The following is a 21,451-nucleotide window of genomic DNA, read 5'->3' as shown; positions in this document are numbered from 1 at the left end:
AAGAGCCAACATCTTCAAGGGAGCAAGGCAGCACCGCTGACTGCAGCAGCGTCTTCGGCCCCAGTGCACATCAAGGAGGCGTCGCTGCTCAGAAGACACGCTAGGAACCTGAGCAGCAGACATGCTGCCGAGTCCGCACATGCAGCCAGCAGGGCAGGCAGCGCCACTGCTCACAGAGCACTGGAGACCGGGGTTGATTATAAAATCACACATGACCCCACTGTGATGCGGAGTCGGGCAGTGGGGCCAGCGGGGGGAGATGTAACTCGTGCGGAGCCACAGCTGGGTCTTAAGTCGTATGGGGCAACACGTCCCAAAGCACCATGGGAGGAGAATACAACCGAGCCATAGGGCTAAAGAAACACTAGCCGTATAAACAACGACGCTCTCCAGCCACAAGGGCACGTTTTCAAAGTCATTTTCAAGCGTCGCCTCTAAAGAATGCAGTGATGACTGCATTCATGGAACCCGACAACCCCACACATCTCAAGAGCTGCCATGCTGAGTTTCAACATCCAAGAGACCAATAGGCACTGTTGGAAAATGTCTCTCTTACGGGTGCCAACAGAGCAGCACACTAATGGGGTTTGAGTTACCTTAATCCAAGTAAGAATGCACTCTGTGTCCCGTGGTTAAAATTAGTATTGCAGAAAACAGCAAAATCCATTCAGCACAGAAAGCGTGCATGAGACCAGCTCCCAACGCAGGCAGCCAGCAAAGGTAAGCAATAATATGGAGGCACCCAGTCAACCCAATCTGCAGGAGGGCAGGACCCAGCCATGGGAACCTGTAGGATAGTATCTCTCCGACATCAGGCGCTCCAATATTATGATGATGATGTATATTATAGCCATTTTTGATGGTAGGATGCAGGTTCTCGAGATTCTTTGACAGTACAAGGATCACACAGTGCACAAAGCCCCACTATGGCACCAGGGCTTCAGATCTCTGGCAAACTCCTGCCACCCTGAGCTCACCCTTGAACACCTTGTGATCGCTCCAGCATAAAGTGACCCTACCCTGGACTAGGTCCACTGGGACCACATGTCGGCCACGACAGGCCTTCTATATGTAAAAAAACATTGCTCAGGATCTTGGGATTCTTACATACCCTGAGCATGCTCCTCGATATCACAGACTCTTTCAAGCAGTTTCTCAATGTAGCCCACTCTCCCATAAACCCCACTTCTAGATTTCCCAAGAGTGTAACCTTCACAACCCTCCCCTTACCCCTAACCTTACACCATAGTACATTTTGGTTAAAGCAATTAATGCGGATACATAAAATCTTCTTGCAAATTCCTCCCCTTGTGGTGCTGCAGGCACAGAGGGTGGGATGTGTATAAGTCTTCCTGTATCCCCACAGCTAGGGCATTCTGCCGTCTCCGCTACAATACTTGTGCAATGTACTTTCTGAAAAGTATTTTAGGAGCTCAACAGATTCAAGTCAAAACTCAAGAACTTGCTCCTGTTCACATTTCTTTGATAATAATCTTCTTCCTTCATTCTCCAATTCCAGGACAGTGGCAGAGGTGTAAGCGGCAAAAATTCTTACATCAGTAGAAGATTTTCTTCTCCACGATCCTCAGCCAGAGTCTGATCCCCAAGCCTCAGCTCAGCCTTCAGGCCAGGCTACTTCATAAAGTGGAACACGTCCCGGCTCTTCTGTCCCTTTTTAACTTCGTTGGCTGGTTTGGGTGACAGTTCCTTCAAAGTGCCCCCATAAGGGCAGTCCTCTGAGTCAGGGTGGTGCCCACTGCACTCAACAGCCGGGATACTGCCACTGTCCCACATGCCTGTTCCACACAACTTGCAGAGGTCATGCAGGCTGCATGGAATTCTGGGAAAGAGGCGAAACTGGTAGAGCAAACTCCTCGCCTGGAAAAAACAATGGAGAAAGTTGCATGAGAAGAAGGGATAACCGAAATAACGGTAACAAAGAAAATTAAAAAAAAGCAAATCAAAAAGCGTTTGAAGTGAAGGAAGAGAATAAGCAACAGGGAAATATAAAAAAACTATTTTCTCAATAATAAAGATGATTTCTAGTTTTCAACACATTTTGAATAGGCTTGATTCCCACTTAGCCTGAGAACCACAAAAGGAGTTTCACCTCTATAGAGTTTACCCTCTCCTCTTTGGCGTAGTTAAAAGGCAATGAGGCAATGATTAAGGCCTGATTTTAAGTAGGATGGTAATGGAAAATCCTCAGATTTGTGGAGGAAATACTAAAATTCGAAGGTGAAACCACAAGTAGAATTTCCTATGCAACAGGCATTACATGGCAAAGGAAATTCCACTAGTGGACTGTTCTCCAGATTTAGAACACATTCCAGATCTCAGAGGATTTGCTGGTACCCCCAACATGTAAACTAGATCCTTAATGAGTAGTTTAGTTAGATGGAGCTCGTTCAGACAAGAAGTTAACTGATTACACTGAAATTGAAATTAAAATATTTATAAAGCGCACATACACCACGCGGTTTGTTGGCGCTAGAGACACAAACCAAGGAGGAGTGAGGAGCCGGACAACTAACGTGGAAAAGCTTGAGCAAACAAAAATGTTTTTAAAGATTTGCGAAATTCTGAGTAATGGGTAGAGAATCTGAGGGAAAGGGGAAGGGTGTTCCAAAAGGTAGGTGCCAGCGTAAAAATTTTTACGCCACCTAGCCTCTTCTTCTTGAAACGAGGGACAACCAAAAGAGATTGTGAAGAGGAGCGCAGCTCTCTGCTAGGGCAGTATGCCTTGATCTCGGAAGAGATAAAGTGAGGGGCTGTCCCTGATCTAGCCTGGAAGGTGATACAACCCATCTTAAACAAGGCACGCTCCCGGATAGGCAACCAGTGCAGAGCTTTGAGCAGCGGGGTAACATGGTGGGACTTGGACAGGTTGTAGACAAGTCGGGCTGCCTGATTCTGTACCAGTTGGAGTCCCCGAAGAAGATAAGCGGGGACACCGTTGTACAAAGAGTTGCCATAGTCTAAACGGGAGATCACCATCGCGGACAGAATGAGTTTGAGGGCACAGAAAGAAAAAAAACGGGACACCTTGCGGATAGTGCGGAGAGTGAGAAAGCATGAGGAAACAACTGAACTAATCTCGGAGTGCAGTGTGAGGTGCGCATTAAGTTTAATCCCTAAGGTTTTAACCGAGAAGGAAGGGGTAGGAGAGGGACCCAGGGAAGAAGGCCAAAAGAGAGGGGACCAGGGACTGGAGGAGCCTCCCGTCAGAACCAACTCGTTTTGTCGGGGTTAAGCTTTAAATGATTAAAGCTCATCCAGTCCCTAATGAACAACATAGTAGAGTGAAAGTTGTGAATGGACTCAGGGGAAGAAGATAAATTAAAAACCAATTGAAGATCATCAGCATAGTTGTAGATGGTAACGTCCATCTGCTGAAGTGCAAAAATAAGAGGGGAAATATACAAATTAAACAACAAAGGAGACAAAGAAGAACCCTGTGGCACTCCGCAGTGGACCGATTGAGGGGGGGCAGAGAAATTGGCTAGATGGACGGCCTGGGTGCGCTCCCTTAAAAAGGATGTTAGCCAGGCCAGGGCGGATCCCCTGATGCCGGCCGCCTCGACACGGGATAGAAGGATGGAATGATCCACCGTGTCGAAGGCGGCGGACAAATCAAGGAGGACCAAAGCCTGGGGACGGCCAGCATCCATGCCCTCTCTGAGGTTGTCCATCACCGAGAGGACAACAGCCTCTGTGGAGTGCGCTGGACGGAACCCAGCCTGGCGAGAGGCTAGGCAGCCGTTCTCCTCCACAAAGATACTGAGCGTTCTAGTGATATGACGCTCCAGAATTTTGCCAAGGAAGGGGAGGCGGGAAATGGGGCGGTAGTTAGCAAGTGAAGATGGGTCGGAACCAGGCTTTTTTAAAATGGGGATAATGATTGCCGATTTGTGATACTGGGGAACAGTGCCATGAGCCAGGGAGTTATTGAGAAAAGTGAGCGGAGGGGAGGGGCAGGCCAAATAGATTTGTTTTAAAATGTGTGCAGGGCAAGTATCTGATGGGGAGCCTGATTTAACCGTTGAAATAAGAGACAGGAAAGCTTCTGTAGTCAGGGGAGGGAAGTGTTCAAGATGCATCTGAGGAGAAAAGGGCTGTGGATCCAAGTAAAAAGGGGGAGGGGGGAGGGACAACGTTAGACTTAATGGCTAAGATTTTGTCTGAGAAATAGTTATTAAGAGAATCACAGAGGGTCTGGGAAGGGGAAGGTTTGAGGGTTACTCTATCAGAGAATGCTAGATGTTGCACAATAGAGAAAATTTCTCGAGGCAGATTTTCGGCGAGCAAGATTTTAGAGGAGAAGTATTCGGTTTTAGCAAGAAGGATGGACTTCTTGTATTGGTTTAGAAGAGTTGTGTACTGAATTTTAAGAATGGGACAGTAACTGCGTCGCCAGGCACGCTCCGCTTGCCGGAGAGCCAGCTTTTCCTCTTTCAATGCGGTAGTAAACCACCTATTAGCGTCATAATTACACCTGGCAGCAACTCGTCTGAGAGGGGCCACCTGATCACAGCCTGTACTGAGCCAGTGATTTAGGGAGTCCATTTGACAGTGGAAGGGGAGATCTTGAAGATTAGGGCAAGAAACAGAAAGGGAGGAACAAAGTGATGGCACGTCCACATGAGTCCAATTCCGGGCCCATGTGTTACTAGGAAGGGGAGATTTCCTAACAAGGCTAGGATACAGAGAAAAAGAGACTTAAAAATGATCGGGCCAAGTACAGGGAGAGACCACCAGGGAGGAAACAGAGCAATTGAGCGACCAAACCTGGTCCAAAATATGGCCATGGATATGAGTGGGGCTATGAACATGGGACACCAAATTAAAAGAGGAGAGAGAGTCAGAGAATTCTTTAGACGACAGGTCCTCAGCTGGATCAGAAGGCCAGTAATTAAAATCGCCAAGCACCAGGATCGAGGAATTGTTAACTGCTAGGGTAGCCAGCAGGTCCTGGAAGGCATGGAGGAAGTGCACTGTATTTTGTGGAGGGCGATACACCAGCAGGCAAGTAAAAGGGGGCGAGAAAGAAGCAGAGCGAACAGCTAAGTAGTCAATCATTGCAATGGGAGGGGCTGGTAAAATCTGGAAATGAAAGTCCGTGCGAGCAATGAGAGCCACACCACCACCAGCCTTACCGACCAAACGGTCGGCGCGGATGGCATAATAGCAGGGGGGGGGGGGGGGGGGGGGGGTGGCCAGAAGGATTGGGAGAGAGTCCGGGCAGAACCAAGTTTCCGTAAGAAACAAAAGATCAGGTTGATGCGTGTCTAGCAGAACGAAAAGTTCATGAAAATGCTTGACCGCCGATCTAGTGTTCAAGAGGAGGACAGAGGTTGCAGGAGACACAGGAATAGAAAGGGGCGACGCTGGGAGACCGGGGGGAGGAGGGGCTGGGGCCAGAATGTGGGGGGTAGGAGAAGTCGGGGTAAGGCCGAGTTTGAAAATTTTGGCAATGATAGGATCGGCCAGAGCCCACGGACCTTGCATAGTTCAAAGCTGGGCTGATGAAAAGGTTAAAAATTGGGCAGAGTGGAATGCCCCTAGCCCCAGCCGGCCGCGGACGTGCGCAGATGGGCTTGCCTTTGGCTCTCCTTCGGTGCGCGTCCGCTGCACGTGCGCATGGGGCGTCCCTTTTGAGCAAATGCGAGCGCGATGACTAGAGCGCTCACCCGTGACCCACCACTGCCCCACCAAAGATGGAACCAGCAGCCCCGTCAGCCCTCCGGAACAAGCGGCACTCAGCCGTGCCGGACCGGGGCTAGGGGAGCGGGGAGGAGGCGGCAGGTAGCGGAGGCAGGTAAGGGAAAAGAAAAACATGAAATAGTGTTAAAAGCAATACACTTTAAAAACAATAAAAAGCAATCCCAGGCACCGCCAGCATCCGGGAACCCTCTGCCACTGGGTTTAAGCGTCCGCTGCGCGTGCGCATGGGGCGTCCCTTTTGAGCAAATGGGAGCGCGATGACTAGAGCGCTCACCCGTGACCCACCACTGCCCCACCAAAGATGGAACCCGCAGCCCCGTCAGCCCTCCGGAACAAGCGGCACTCAGCCGTGCCGGACCGGGGCTAGGGGAGCGGGGGAGGAGGCGGCAGGCAGCGGAGGCAGGTAAGGGAAAAGAAAAACACAAAATAGTGTTAAAGCAATACACTTTAAAAACAATAGAAAAGCAATCCCAGGCACCGCCAGCGTCCGCGAACCCTCTGCCTCTGGGTTTAAGCGTCCGCTGCACGTGCGCATGGGGCGTCCCTTTTGAGCAAATGGGAGCCCGATGACTAGAGCGCTCACCCGTGACCCACCACTGCCCCACCAAAGATGGAACCCGCAGCCCCGTCAGCCCTCCGGAACAAGCAGCACTCAGCCGTGCCGGACCGGGGCTAGGGGAGCGGGGAGGAGGCGGCAGGCAGCGGAGGTAGGTAAGGGAAAAGAAAAACACGAAATAGTGTTAAAAGCAATACACTTTAAAAACAATAGAAAGCAATCCCAGGCACGGCCAGCATCCGCGAACCCTCTGCCACTGGGTTTAAGCATCCGCTGCGCGTGCCAGAGATAGAGCAATGACTTCCTAAGGAGCAGCAATAGAATCAAGTGCCACGGGCAGATTTACTCATTAAACGTACCAGTGGCCAGCTCTCTAGCCATGTGGCTGGGGGCAAAGGTACTTACCGTCCTAAATCCAGCGTTCTGGTTATGCACTAGGATAAGATGTAGCTTGTGCCAGTCTGGGGATAGTTACCTTCCTAAGGACCAGCTCTCCGTTCATGTGCATGGACAGGTTTCCAAAGTGCAGCAACATTTGGTCAGTGGCAAGTTGCTGTTCAATGACATCATCACCATAGATCCAGACAATGGCGACACATATGAAGAGGTGGAAGTAGTCGGTCTGGAGAGGAAGAGAGATATGGTGGTGAGCTCCAGATTCACGTTTTAGACCTAAGCATCTTCTGTCTCTCTGTTCCCTTCCTCGACCTGTCCTTATCTTTCCATCCACCAGACCAGTTTCTGTAACAGTTTTAAGCCAGTTTCCAAGTATGTCCCACCCCAGACTCTGCTTAAACATGGAAAAAGGCACTTTTATTAGTAAGACATACAGTGCTTTAAAGATGCATTTGCTAAACTGACTGGCAAGAACCAACTAGAGCACTGTCCTATTTTGAAGGCCATATCAACAAAAAAGACAACATTTTGAAGAAGGACAACAAAGAATGCAGAACCTGCAAAGGATACTAGTAGGCTAATTGAAGAGCCTTCACACGCACCCTCTGAGGGCTGTGCCAACTTATCAAGACAATGAAATACCCGAAGGACACAAATGATATACCAGTTATGAGGCAATTCTGTAGGAAAAGGTGTGTTAGCTCAAGAGTTCCTGATTCGAGGCTAAAAAAAGACATGCTGAGAAACAAAAAATCTTATTTCATAGAAAGAGTTGATGTGAATCCAAATAACAGCCGCCAGACTAGATAGTGAATTAATTAGAGGTGTTATAAACATTGAATAGCCCACGCGGAGGTGGAATATTTATGAGAATGCCATCATCAGAGCAGCAGGAGGTTTTGGAACAGTCAGGGATGGAGGAAGTGGACCTATGGAACAGACTCAGGTAGAAGAGAGGAGGGGAAGCACATAATCAGAATTTAAGACAAACTGGAAAAGCATTACAGCTCTCTGATGGCGGAGAAGTGATGCAAATTGAGGATATGCAGGAGGTGGCGGGCTGGGTACAGACAGGGTCGTAGCCGATATCCCCCCTGAATTTCGATGTGCTGTGTAACACCATCCCTGCAAGTGAGGCTATACCAGCTGTTCAGCAGGAGTCCCCCCCAGACGAAGTTTGAATGTTCCCGATTAAAATTAAGGAATCTGTACGAGTCTCGCCCGCACAAATAAGAATATGAGCTTTGAAATAAATAAAATTGTTTAAATAATAATAATGTGGGTGTTCTCTAAAAAGGGGCGGGGATACTCTTTCACTGTAACCCTTTCACCCTACTTAGAGTGGATAGACATCAACACCTTATAAATGGGGTGGTTAAGACACCCACCGCATTCTCACAGCTGGCTCGCATCAACCAAAAGTTTAAACCCACTTCTTAGTTTGTAGGTACTATCATGAGACTTAAGGGCATGTTTTCAACACGCTGTACTTTTAAAGTGAAGGACTGTTAATTAACAGGTGATCATTGTAACGAAAGAACAATGTAGTTGATTCAAGATATTTATTGATTAAATAAAGCAGGAAACAGGCGAGAGCCAGGTAGCACAGCTTCCATCCAGGACACCGGTATCTAACTGATCTCCTGTGTGGTATTCAAATAGGAACACAAAAGCATTCCAGGTCACGCTCCAAGAACATTAAAGAGAAACATCATACATATAATAATATAACAACATAAGACATTCCCCCTCCTTACAACGCAATAAAAAATACAATAGAAAAAACTAACAGTACAAAACTATAAATGACTACCCACAAAAAGTTACATGGAATAAGAAAAAAAATCACATTACATACTCTTTCAACCACCGAGGAAGAAATCTTTTTATCTTACCAAACTCATCTGTATTAGCAGTTCCCAAATGCCCCTCTTCTCTCTTACAAAAAAAGTCTCCCGTGTGGAACCACCACCCTCCTGGACATGTTGTCTACTATCATTCGCATTTTGGTTAACCTCTCTAGGTTCTTCTACATGAACACCATCACAAGCCAAACCAGACTGAACAGTGCTTTGATCAAAATAATATTCCACCCATTCTGAATCACCTGATCCTCCTTGAAATGGTCTGACCTTTAGTGGCACACCAGATCTGTGCTCTAGGTCAAAAGCCACCCTTTTGAGATTCCACACTCTATTATCTTTCAGCCTGACTGCATTATGCAGCACTTCAACAACCTCTTGCGGTGATTCAAATTGGCTTTCGCCCTTAGCAACTTTCATAGGTCTTTTAATACGGACCAAATCCCCAACTGCAACAGGAACTGTCTTTGTACCATGTCGCTCATCGTAGTACTCTTTACTTTTTTATGCACCAACTCCAAACTGTTTTTAACTTCCACCGGAGACCAGTGCTCTACCTTTACCTCCATAAGCCAATTAGGACTAAATTTGCATCTCGGCCTCCTGCCCCTCCATCATCACAAAAGGAGCAAGTCCAGTAGCCGTGTGAGTGGTCACCCTATACGCCCAAACAGCTTTTTGTAACTCCAACTTCCAATCCATATGTTTGTTCATAGCACCTTGAACCACACCTTTCAACACCCGGTTGAAGCACTCCACAGTACCATTACCACTTGGATTATGGAGTGAAGTAGTCCTGTGCCTGATTCCACTCCTCTCAAAATAGTCTTTGGCACTCCTTGAAGTAAATTGCACTCCATTATCACTTGCAACCAAACCATACTCCTCGTCATCACCCACTGGTCTGAAAATATCTACTGCAATAACCTCCCAAGGTATGCTGGAAAACAAACACTCCCCCATTGGAGGTCTTAAAGTCTTTAAAGAGTTGTCAACAGGGCAGCAAACAGCACACTCTTACACACCGCTTTACCTCCTTGTCAATACTAGGCCACCAAAAATGCTTTTTACCACCAGTTTTGTCCTGACCACACCAAAATGGCTTTCATGACACAATTGCAACACTCTTGTGCAAAAGGTGACAGGCGGAATTATCCTTTCACCTCTCAAAATAAATTCCTTGTCAGCAGATAACTCCATTCTCATCTGCCAAAAAGGTCTTAACCCCTTCCCCGCAGGGCTAATTTTCCCGCTGTGCTGTGCTGGGAGGAGGGTGGGCGCGCACAGCGCCGCTCGTGACGAGCTTAGCTCGTCACGCAGCACAGTGGCGCTGTGCTCATGACGAGCTTAGCTCGTCATGACCACGCCCGTTTCTATAGAACGCTCAGCACAGAGGGGGATTTAGCACCGCGTGTGAGCGCCACGCGTGTCATGACTAGCTCAGCTCGTCATGAGCACAGCGCGACCGTGCCACATGACGAGCTGAGCACGTCATGAGCACGGAAGGGGTTAAAATAGTGGTTATGTGATCCATCTTAGGCCAACATTTACAGATATAATCATATATGGCTTGTAAATCCTGGTCCTTACATTGCTCCTCGAACCATTCTTCCTTTCTAATAGCTGGCGTGCCAGAATCATGTACAAATGCAACACTATAATTCCCCCACGGATCATCCACACAATCTTACAAAGGTACCGGTTTCCTTGATAAACAGTCAGCCACAACATTGTCCCTGCCTGGAACATAGATCATTTTATATACAGACTCTTTAATCCTCATGGAAATCCTAGCTAACCTAGCAGAGGCCTCAACACTACCTTCTGTGGTTAAAATTCTCACCAACGGACGATGGTCGGTGCGGATGGTGACTGGCTTACCCCAAACAAAGGCACAAAAATGTTCCAACGCCCAAGCACAGGCAAGTGCTTCTCTCTCAATAACAGGATACTTGCTCTCCGCAGGGGATAAGGCTCTAGATGCGAACAATATTTTCTTTTCACTGCCATCGTCCCATTTTTATGACAAAACTGCACCCAATCCTTTGTCACTCGCATCCATAGTCAAGAAACACTGTAAATTAGGATCAAAACTGCTTAAAGCAGCTACTTTTTGTAAATCCTCTTTGACTAAAGAAAACTGTCTCTCACAGTCATCAGACCATTCAAACTTTACATTCTTCTTTAGAAGAGATCTTATGTTATACAGCTAGCTTGCAACATTAGGAATAAACTTAGCGCAGTACTCAGCCATACCCAACAACGATCTTACTTCATCATTCGTAGTTGGAGCGGGTGAGCTTACAATAGCATTAACATGTGATGTTGTGGGTCTTAAACCGTCTTCACATTTGCTAACTTCCACAGTTAGACCAATCTTTTGTAAAACGTCTAACACTTCATTCAAAATACGATCATGTTCTACTTTACTTTTAGCAGCCACCAGTATGTAATCTTGAAAGAAACTCACGCCAGTCATTTTACCAAAAAGTCTATGCATTTGTTTGTTTTTTGTTTTAGGACAACCTTCTAAATATATGTATATTTGAGTTATTTGTATCATCAACGATTTATAAAAGAATGAAATATATAGGATTAAATCCAAAGAATGGTGTGTTTGTTTAGTTTTTTAATTTGAGATTTGTAATTTTGTAGTGATATTGCAAATAGCTTTTGTCATTAGGACAATTTAAATAATTTTCTCCCAACAGAACCATTGTTACATATACACACTTGGAACCCAGGTTCTGAGGGTCACAGGGCCACCCCATTATAATAAATGTTATTTAAGTGGCGCACTTCAATGCAAAGAAGGATTTTTCCATTGCTTTTGCGCGCTACCACCACTGGAGAAATCCACTCAGAACTCTCCACTTCCTCAATAACACCTTTAGTTAACAAACCTTCTAATACCCTGTTGACTTCTTCCCATCAACAAGGGAATTAGTCTCACCTTGTGGATCTTAGGATCCTTATATTTTTTAAGAACAATGTTGTGTTCAAATACTTTCAGGGTTCCTAACTTTTTTCCAAAAACACAAGCACATTTTTTTACCAAAACATCTTCTAACTTACTAATTTCATCAACTACTAAAACTTTCTCTTCACTTTTAGGGTCAAGGATGATGTGTAATTCTTTTTGGTCCATCCATCCAAGAACAGATGGACCAAATTTAGCCACATACAATTTCTCTCTGGCTGATCTCCCTTTAAATACGAATGTGAACCATCTGTAACCTAACATATTGATCTTTTCACCAGTGAAACTTACAGGGTTCACATCTGTGGGATAAAGTTGATGACCAACTTTTTTTTCAAATTTCTCCTTCCATACAGATTAACGTAGAATAGTATACGGACAGCCCAAATCAGCAAACATGTTGATAGACACTCCCCAATGGAAATCTCACATATAGGCTTCCCTTTTAGTGAGTCATCTGTGACATCAAGTACATAATTTCCTTGTATGCTTTTTACACAACTACTATTGTCATTTTCAACATCCACCTCCACATCAATCTTATTTTCCTACACATACTTAACATTGCTATTTCTTCTTTGGCACATTTTACTAAAACGGCCCATCAAACCGCATATACAACATTTTTTCCTACGCGCAGGACAATATCTGCTATATGCCATATGTTCTTTGCTATCACATCTGTAAGAACAATTGTTACTTACCTGTAAACAGGTGGTTCTCCAGTATTGGTGTCTTTCATAGATTCACATGCTTGAATATTCCCCGTCGTCGGAGTGGGAGTCCCACGGTAAATAAAATAGCAATAAATGCTAAATATATAATAATATACAATAAATATATATATACATAATAAGGAAAAACCCAAAAAATGCATACAATAACCATCTGGTACCTAACCAAGAGTTTCCACATAGGAATGCATGGGGAAAAAGAAGTTCCAATGCAGCCTATCCTTGTCATTATGTTAGTCCAAACTGCAGCCAATCAGGCGCCAGCAGCCCTCTAGAACCTTCTCCTCAGAGCTCAAGCCCTCAGATTTTCGTAGCACAAGAGTGACCACAGAGTCTATGAGGAGAAGCGAGCCTCTGAGGGGAGGATGGGAGGGTCGCATGTGAATCTATGAAAGACACCAATACTGGAGAACCACCTGTTTACAGGTAAGTAACAATTGTTCTTCTCCAGTATTGGGGTGTCTTTCATAGATTCACATGCTTGAATATAGAATAGTAAGCAGTCCGTATCCGAACACAAAGTTTCCAGGATGCAATGTATACACAAAAGGTTGGAATCAACAGGTGTAAACCCATGTCATAGAAGTTATAAAACTATATGTATACATAGAGAAGACATGCATAAGACTGGAAACCATAGGAGGAGGGTAGAACAGAGGCTCACCTTATTGAAAAAGATTACGGAGTACAGCTTGTCCCACTGCGGTATCCCCTTCGGCCATGGCACCCAGATTGTAGTGCTTCGTGAACGTGTGCCTGCTGGACCACGTGGCAGCTCTGCAAATCTGATGCAATGGAACTCCGGCAAAGAGTGCAGTCGAAGAGGCCACAGACCTGGTAGAGTGGGCTCTCACTGTAGACTGTAAAGGCTTTCCCGCTTTCTGATGGCAGAAAGCAATCGCCGAAGCCACCCAGCGGGCTACTGTAGGTTTGGTGACTGGTCGCCCTTTTTGAAAACGGCCATAGGCCACGAAGAGCTGATCCGATTTTCGGAACTGGGCTGTTCTGCTGATGTAGAACTTTAAACATCTTTTAATGTCCAAAGAGTGCAGGCGTTGTTCCGCAGGTGATTGCGGATTGGCAAAGAAAGACTTCAGTATAACAGGTTCATTAATATGGAAGTCTGACGGCACTTTTGGAAGGAAAGTAGGGTTAGTGCGTAAAAGCACAGAATCCGGTTTGAACTGTAGAAATGGTTGTTTAATCGTGAAAGCATGCATATCACTCACTCGACGTGAGGACGTCAGTGCAAGTAAAAGCGCAACCTTCCAGGTGACATACTTGAGATCTGCGCTATGGATTGGTTCAAACGGAGCAGTCATTAATTGTGACAGGACAATGTTGAGGCGCCACTCTGGAGGAGGACGCCGAACTGGAGGAAAAGTCCGAAGAAGTCCTTTGAAGAATTGACGTATCAATCTGGATGAGCATAAGGAGGCGGAGCCATCGTGGCGGAAGCGTGAGATTGCCGCCAGAAAAACTCTCAAAGTAGCATGTGACAAACCCGACTGAGCCAGATGGAGAAAGAAAGGGAGGAGCTCAGCGGGCGTGGCACGCAAAGGATGTACTCCGGCGTCTGCACACCAGTGGCAAAAGCGTTTCCACTTCAACTTATAGGTTTTTATAGTTGATGGAGCCCTGGCCTGAGCGAGGATGTTACGACACTCCTGAGGGATGCTTAGATGTGCAAATTCACAGTGCTCAGGTTCCAGGCTGACAAGCTCAGGGAAGAGGGGTCCGGATGGTAAATTTGACCCCTGTTCATGGAGAGAAGATCCATTCGAGGATGAAGAAGAATGGGTTTGCATTGAGACAGGAGTAGCAGCTCTGAGAACCACGCCTGTCGTGGCCACCTGGGAGCAATCAGAAGGATGCTGCAAGACTCTCTCCGCATCTTCCAAAGTACGCGAGGCACTAGAGGGATCGGAGGAAAAGCGTAGGCGAAGAGATTCGACCAATCCATCAGAAGGGCATTGCCTTGGGACCCTTTGTGGGGATGCCAGCTTGCGTAAGCGGGGCATTTGCGGTTCTCTGGAGTCGCAAAGAGGTCGATTGCAGGGAATCCCCAACGGTGAAAGACCATATCGAGTGTTGGCTGGTGGAGTTCCCACTCGTGGTTGGATGATCGGGATCTGCTTAGGGAATCCGCCAGGAGGTTGGACAACCCCGGAAGATGTACTGCAGTGATTTGGATTTGATGATTGATGGACCAGTCCCAAATCGCCTCTGCCAGGCGGGATAACACCGGAGACTTCGTTCCGCCCTGCTTGTTTATATAATGCATGCAGGTCGTGTTGTCCGTTTGTATGAGAACTGACTCTCCCTGCAGCACTGGTTGAAATGATTTCAGGGCCAGAAAGATAGCCATCAGCTCCAACTTGTTGATGTGCCAGGTCTTTTGATGGAAAGTCCATTTCCCTTTCACGGACAGGTCTTGGAGGTGAGCTCCCCAGCCCTCCAGGGAGGCATCCGTCGTCAGTGTTAGATCTGGGGTGTTGGACAGAAAAGACGTGCCTGCTGCTAGCTGGTGTGGTTGTGCCCACCATCTGAGCGCCTTCTTCATGGGAATGGTGATGGAGACCTGATCGTTGAAGGAACCGGTGACCTGACGCCACTGCTTGTCCAGAGCCTGTTGGATAGGTCGTGCTCGTAGTCGGCAATGAGGGACAAGAGCGATGCATGACGAAGCCATCCCCAAAAAAGACTTCAACAAGCGGACTGAAACGCACTTCTTTGCGAGAAGCAGCGAAACTAGCCGGAGGATCCTCTGTTGACGTTCCCGGGAGACAAAAGCTTTGGCTAGGTTGGTGTCCAACGTTGCTCCTAGGAAATCTTTGCAAGTTGTTGGCTGCAAGTGAGATTTCTCCAGATTGATGGACAGACCCAAGGAACGGAATACTGCCTGGCAGATTGCAGTATGATGTAGAAGTTGTGCGCGGGATTGTGATTTCAGAAGGCAGTCGTCGAGATATGGGAATATCTGGATGCCTTGGAGACGAAGAAAAGCCATGACCGGAGCCAACATTTTTGTAAAGACTCGGGGGGCTGAACGGAGGCCAAATGGAAGGACCCTGAATTGGAAATGAAGGTGCCCCACCTTGAAGCGCAGGAACTTGCGATGAGCCGCTAGAATTGGGACATGGAAGTAGGCGTCCCGGAGAGCGATGGTAGTCATGAAATCTCCGACTGAGAGCAAACGCAAGATCTCTGTAAGCGTGAGCATACGGAAGGTCTGGTCCTTGAGATAATGATTGAGTGCTCTCAAGTCCAGTATTGGTCTCCATTCTCCGTTCTTTTTGATGACGAGGAAAAAACGGGAATAAAACCCCTTCCCTCTCTGCGACTTTGGCACAACTTCCACCGCACCCTTTTGAAGGAGAAGGCGAACCTGATGAAATAGTTCTTTGAGGTGCGGAGGTGGTGGTCCGGAAGGTGGCGTTGGAGGAGGTATCTCGACAAATTCCAATGCATGGCCTCTCTTCACAATGTCGAGTGCCCAACGGTCCGTAGTAATGGAGGACCATTGAGAACCAAACAGAGAGATGTGACCTCCAATTCTCCGTTCGACAGAGGAGTCATTGACGTTTGTTGGATTGACCTCTGAAATTAGACTTCCCTCTGTAAGTTCTGGCAGGCTGCTGACGGGAAGACTGCTGGCGGTTACCGGTGTAACGCTGGTTACCTTGGTTGAAGGACCGGTATTGACTGCTTCCTCCACGAAAAGTGGACGTAGTGCCACGTCCTCGAGCACCCCGAAAGGGCTGCTTCTTAAACTGAAGGGTACCCAAAGCACGTGCAGTGTCCGTGTCCTTTTTAATGGATTGTAGCGCTTCATCAATATGCGCTCCACATAATGACTCGCCGTCATATGGCATATCTAGGATTCGTGCCTGAACTTCCTGCCGAAACGAAGTCGAGCGTAACCAACCCTGGCAACGCAGAACGGCCGCTCCAGCGAGCTGGCAAAAACCGGTGCAGGCTACATCCACTGCACAATCTATAAGTTCTTCTGCCGTCCTCTCTCCTTCTTGCAGAATTTTCTGTGCTTCTGCCTTGGAAGCATCTGGGAGTAACGCTATGTAGGCGGCCATGTCAGCCCAAGCCTGACGATCATAACGGCCTAAAATGGCCATTGCGTTAGCTACTCGAACTGTTGTAGAGGACATGGAGGAAAATTTTCGCCCAATAGCATCCAGGCGACGGCCCTCACGGTCCGGAGGAGCAGTGATTGTAGACGCCGGGTTCTTTTGAACCCCGTAGAGCTGCCTGCGTGACGACAGAGTCGGGCTTAGGTTGACCTGTAAGGCATGCTGGAGATCCTATAGGAGCTTTGTATTTCTTTTCTAACCTTGGCAGCTGTGCTGGTAAAGAGTTTGGCGTCTTCATTATTTTCTCCCCTTCAGACCAGATGAAATCTATAATCGGGACTGTGTGGATCTGTTTCAAGGGCTGGTTTTTGAAATCGTATAGGAAACAATCTTCCTCTCGGTGTGCTCGTGGCAATTTGAATCGCTGTGCTGCCCTATCCATTAACTGGTGGAAGCCCGCGATGTCTACTGGAGGAGAATCCGCTGCAGGCACCTGAGAAGGAGATGGTGTTTGAGCACGATAGTCATCCCACTCCGCCAAATGTTCTTCACCATCCTCATCTACTTCAGAAACCTCACCATCTTCACGCTCTGGAGGATTCTCGTCATCATCATCCTCTGGATAGATGGTAGTGTGAACACGAACTGATGTAGTTCGGTGAACAGTAACAGGCGACGCTGGTTGAGGAGGAGCCAGAACCGGGTTAGAAACTGGATTTATTACTGATGGGACCGTTGTAACCTGTGGCGTTGGTGGGAAACGCCGATTGTAGTCTTCCAACATACTTTGGAGGTTTGATATCATGGAGATAGGCAACATCGCAGTTGGAATCTGAGTGTGAGTTGTTTGATGTTGGCCATAAACATCTTCCTCGTCGTTACTGAAGTCTTGGCACTTAATATTTAGATCCGAAAGACTGTGAGCTTGGCCATCAGACTCTTGATCAGAATCAGTCGCAAACAGCGGAGATGGAGGATTAATCATCTCTTGCTCTGTAAGAGTCTCGAACTGTGGTTTGCTGGACTGCAAGGGCAAAAGAGGCATTGTAGCAAAAGAAGAGGCCGGCATCGAAATAGAGTCCTGCGTACGCGTCGACGGCATGACATCAATTGACTTCTGCGATGGGATCGACTTGGATGCCATCGTCGACAAGGAGACCGTCGACGGAGCAGTCTTCAACGGTATCGATGGAGTCATCGTCGACGGAACCTTCACTTTCAATGTCTTCGTCGACGGAGTCATCGTCGACGGAGCGGTCGTCGACGGAGCGGTCGTCGACGGAGCGGTCGTCGACGGAGCAGATGGAACAGGTCCCCTCGTCGACGGGATAGCCGTCGACGGTGCGCTCGTCGACAAGAGCGTAGACGGAGTCAAAGCCTTCACACCTCTAGTCGACGACGACCGGGTCGTCGACGAGTGAGCTTTTTTCGTCGTTGAAGATGAAATAGGAATCACAGAAGACACAGTCTTAGAGCTGAGAACCACTCTCATCGACGATGAAGACGTCGACGCTAAAGCCGACGACGATCCAGAGGCCAGCGTCGTTGTGACTGTTGTCGTCGATTTGGAGCCAGAGACAGCCAATCTCGTCGACGGAATAGAAACTCCCGTCGTCGACGGCAAATCCGTTTTCCTCACAGAAAAACTGGACTTTGAAGCAGAAGGAGCCTGAGAGCTTTGTCTCGTGGGCCCAGACGTGGTAGGCAAAGGTGAAGACACCGCAGGGGTCATTGTGAGGGAAACTTTCCTCTTTTTAAGAAATGGTGAAGGCACCTCCTGCACACTACCACGTTTAGAAGCTGCTTTAGAACGGCCTGACCCAAGACTTTCAGCGTCAGAAATTACATTATCTTTGTCTTTAAGCCTCTGAAGCCAGACAAGTAAACGGCCTTCTCTGTCCTTTTGAGTTTTCTCTGAGAATTTTCTACAGAGTTTACAGGTACCCACTTCATGGTCCGGGTAAAGGCAGTAAATACACTTACTGTGTGGGTCATCATGAAATAATCTCAGCTTTCCACATGAGGAACAAGCTCTGAAGAGAGACTTCTTACTTGAAGACATTTTGGAAGAAACTGGAACACTTGAAGAAAGAAACTGAGCAGAGCTCAGGGAGACTCCCTTACACACGACGCGCGGTAGAAAATCTGAGGGCTTGAGCTCTGAGGAGAAGGTTCTAGAGGGCTGCTGGCGCCTGATTGGCTGCAGTTTGGACTAACATAATGACAAGGATAGGCTGCATTGGAACTTCTTTTTCCCCATGCATTCCTATGTGGAAACTCTTGGTTAGGTACCAGATGGTTATTGTATGCATTTTTTGGGTTTTTCCTTATTATGTATATATATATTTATTGTATATTATTATATATTTAGCATTTATTGCTATTTTATTTACCGTGGGACTCCCACTCCGACGACGGGGAATATTCAAGCATGTGAATCTATGAAAGACACCCCAATACTGGAGAACATCTTCTCTCTTCAGGTTTCCTGTCTCTCCAAACACCCCTTTGCGCCTGACTCTGATCATGCCCCATGGTGTTATGAGACTGGCCTCTATTCATGCTCTGTAGTTTGAAAACACCCCTAGAGTCTTTTTCAGATTTTTCAGATTCCTTAATCACTGTGGCACATCTCCCCGACATTTCAGCTTTTCTTACAAATGCTAAACATTTTCTAAAGGAGCATCCCCATTGACCCATAAACTATCTTGAATGGTAGAATTGTTATTATGCATAACTAGCTGATCACGAACAAAATCGTCATGTAGGTCACCAAATTTACAACAAATCGCCAATTTCTTTTTTTTAAAATTATTTTTATTGAGAGTTCATAATCAAAGAATAAATATTACATGATACAGCAGCGGAATTGATACAGTACGAATTAAAGTGCATGTGCATAAATACAAAAATATTTGCATGACATATTACTGGTAAAATTAATACAAAAAATGTGAATCAAAATCTAGGCCCATCTACCACTAACTTCATTTATATACAGAAACATATTCGAATTTCAACAATTTAGAACTTAGTCATAAAGTGCAGTGTGCATAGTACTAACATAATAGCAATCTAGCAGGCTAATATTAGAGAGAGTTGTTAAAAATAGATATCAAAAGGAATCAAGCTAGGATTCAAACACGCTCCAGAATTTGTCGTACTTCTTAAGGGCCCCTGATCTCAGTGCGTATTTCCTTTCCCTACCCTAAATCCGTAATAATTTTGTCTTCCATGCTTGTAGGGTTGGTACTGTCTCTGATTTCCAGGACTGCAAAATAAGAGATTTAGCTATGAGAGAGTCTATAAATAAGGTTTCATCATGAGGAGTGTGGCTCGGGGAGCAACCCAGAAGTGAAGTTAGCTCATCAAAAGAAATAGTGGCTTTGATCGTGGTTGAAAGATATTTTTCTATTTCCCTCCAAAATAACTGTATTTTAGGGCACTCCCAGACAATATGCTTCGAGGTGCCTTTTTCTTCGCAACGGAAGCACTTATCGGCAACTTGGGGATAAATACTATGGAGGAATGAGGGAGTTCTATAGATTAACCATTTAATATATAATTGCATACGTTTGAAATTAGCACCGTGGAAAATGGTTTTATTAAATTTCTTAATGTTATCCCATGTCAGCTTGCTAATTTCAATGTCTTCCCTCTTTTTCCACCTTTTTATGATCTTATTAGAGGAATCGATTCCGTTGTCATGTTTTAATATTTTAATCCATGTACTGATCTTCTTTTGTGTTGGATTATTTAATGCTATAGACAGATCTTTTTTATAAAATAGGTTACCTATATCTAACTCCCTAAGTTCCGCATGGAGCAAAAAAAAAAAGACCATTTCAATATTGTAGAAGCATAGTGGATCTGTCCAGAGATTTCCTCCCAGGATTTCCATCTATTCCCTGTGATGAAGTTCTCAATTTTCTCAAAGCCATTCTCTTTCCAAAGTCTCACTATATTATCAAAACGGCGCCCTTCTCCAGAGCTAAAATTAGTTAAATTCGTTGTACTACTTATTTTAAACATGCCATAAAATTTCAAGAACTGTGTTTTCTGTTTAAAGACCCACTGTAGGGAATTATAACGAACCTTTTTTGGATCCTTCATAACAGGATCAGTAATTTTAGATTCCAACAACATCTTCTTCATAAAAAAATGGTCTGCCTCATGATCGTCTAAAAAAACAAAACTAAAGCTATGCTGTGCAAAAGAAGCAAAATAATATTCTCTAACATTTGGGAGGGACAACCCCCCTTGTGCAGATGGGAAGTATAAAGTGCTAAATGCAAGCCTAGAAATTTTTTTGCCCAAAGAAAGGAGGAAATCAAAGCATCTACTTCTTTAAAAAATGAAACCTGGATTGCGCAGGGGGCCGCACTAAAAAGGAAGTTAAAAAGAGGTAAAATAGACATACGTATTAAAGCTGCCCGTCCCATTATGGACAATGGTAATAGATTCCAGCGATCTAAATGAGACCCAATCTTTTTTAACAGAGGTATATCATTTAACAAATACAGGTCTTCCAACTTATCCGAGATAAATATTCCCAGATATCTCTTTGGGCGTATGTTGTATATCTGCCTAAATTCCGGCAATAAAGTGTCTACAGTGCAGTTAGCTAAGATTATTTCAGTCTTGTTAACATTTATGTTATAGCCCCCTAACTTTTGAAAGTCAGAATTATTTTTTTAGAATTTTCACTTGACTTGAGGGTTTTGAATCTAAAAAAAGGGCGATATCATCAGCATATAATTTTATATTTGTCATTCCAGCAACCGGAACTGTGTCGGTCATTGTGTCCCTAATTGCGATCGCCAATGGTTCGATGAATAATGCAAATAAAATTGGCGACAGAGGACATCCTTGGTGTGTGCCTCTGCTGACCTGACATGTCCCAATATTGGCATTATTGATGATAATCTGTGCCCTGGAAGTCGCATAAAGTTGTTTTAAAAGGGAAATAAAAACAATCGGAAAATCAAAACTGTGCAAAATAGCAAAACGACAGTCCCATGACACCAGGTCGAAAGCTTTCTCAGCATCTAAAAGCCAGATTTGAGCTTTCACCTTATTGGTGTTAAAATAATCCAGGGCCTCCAATAAAA

At 45.9% G+C, this 21,451-nt stretch overlaps 1 protein-coding gene across 3 annotated transcripts in view; it reads right to left on the bottom strand.

Annotated features, from left to right (window-relative positions):
- Positions 1-624: 624 nt before the first annotated feature.
- Positions 625-21,451, bottom strand: part of TBC1D16 (TBC1 domain family member 16) — a 960,039-nt gene continuing 939,212 nt past the window's right edge. For 2 of the 3 annotated variants that reach the window (XM_086931054.1, XM_086931056.1), the window contains exons 12-13: positions 6,756-6,902; positions 1,509-1,878 (exon numbers count right to left, since the gene is read on the bottom strand). In XM_086931054.1, coding sequence (XP_086787180.1) covers positions 1,633-1,878; positions 6,756-6,902 — 393 coding nt within the window. In that variant the 3' untranslated portion in view covers positions 1,509-1,632. Of the gene's footprint in view, positions 1,879-6,755; positions 6,903-21,451 lie in introns of all 3 variants that reach the window. The other variant, XM_086931055.1, reaches the window with a different exon arrangement.

This window comes from Lissotriton vulgaris, chromosome 7 (assembly GCF_964263255.1).
Source record: "Lissotriton vulgaris chromosome 7, aLisVul1.2, whole genome shotgun sequence".
Classification (NCBI taxonomy): domain Eukaryota; kingdom Metazoa; phylum Chordata; class Amphibia; order Caudata; family Salamandridae; genus Lissotriton; species Lissotriton vulgaris.
Note: the sequence above shows the minus strand (reverse complement) of the source record. Positions and strands in the feature narration are given on the sequence as shown.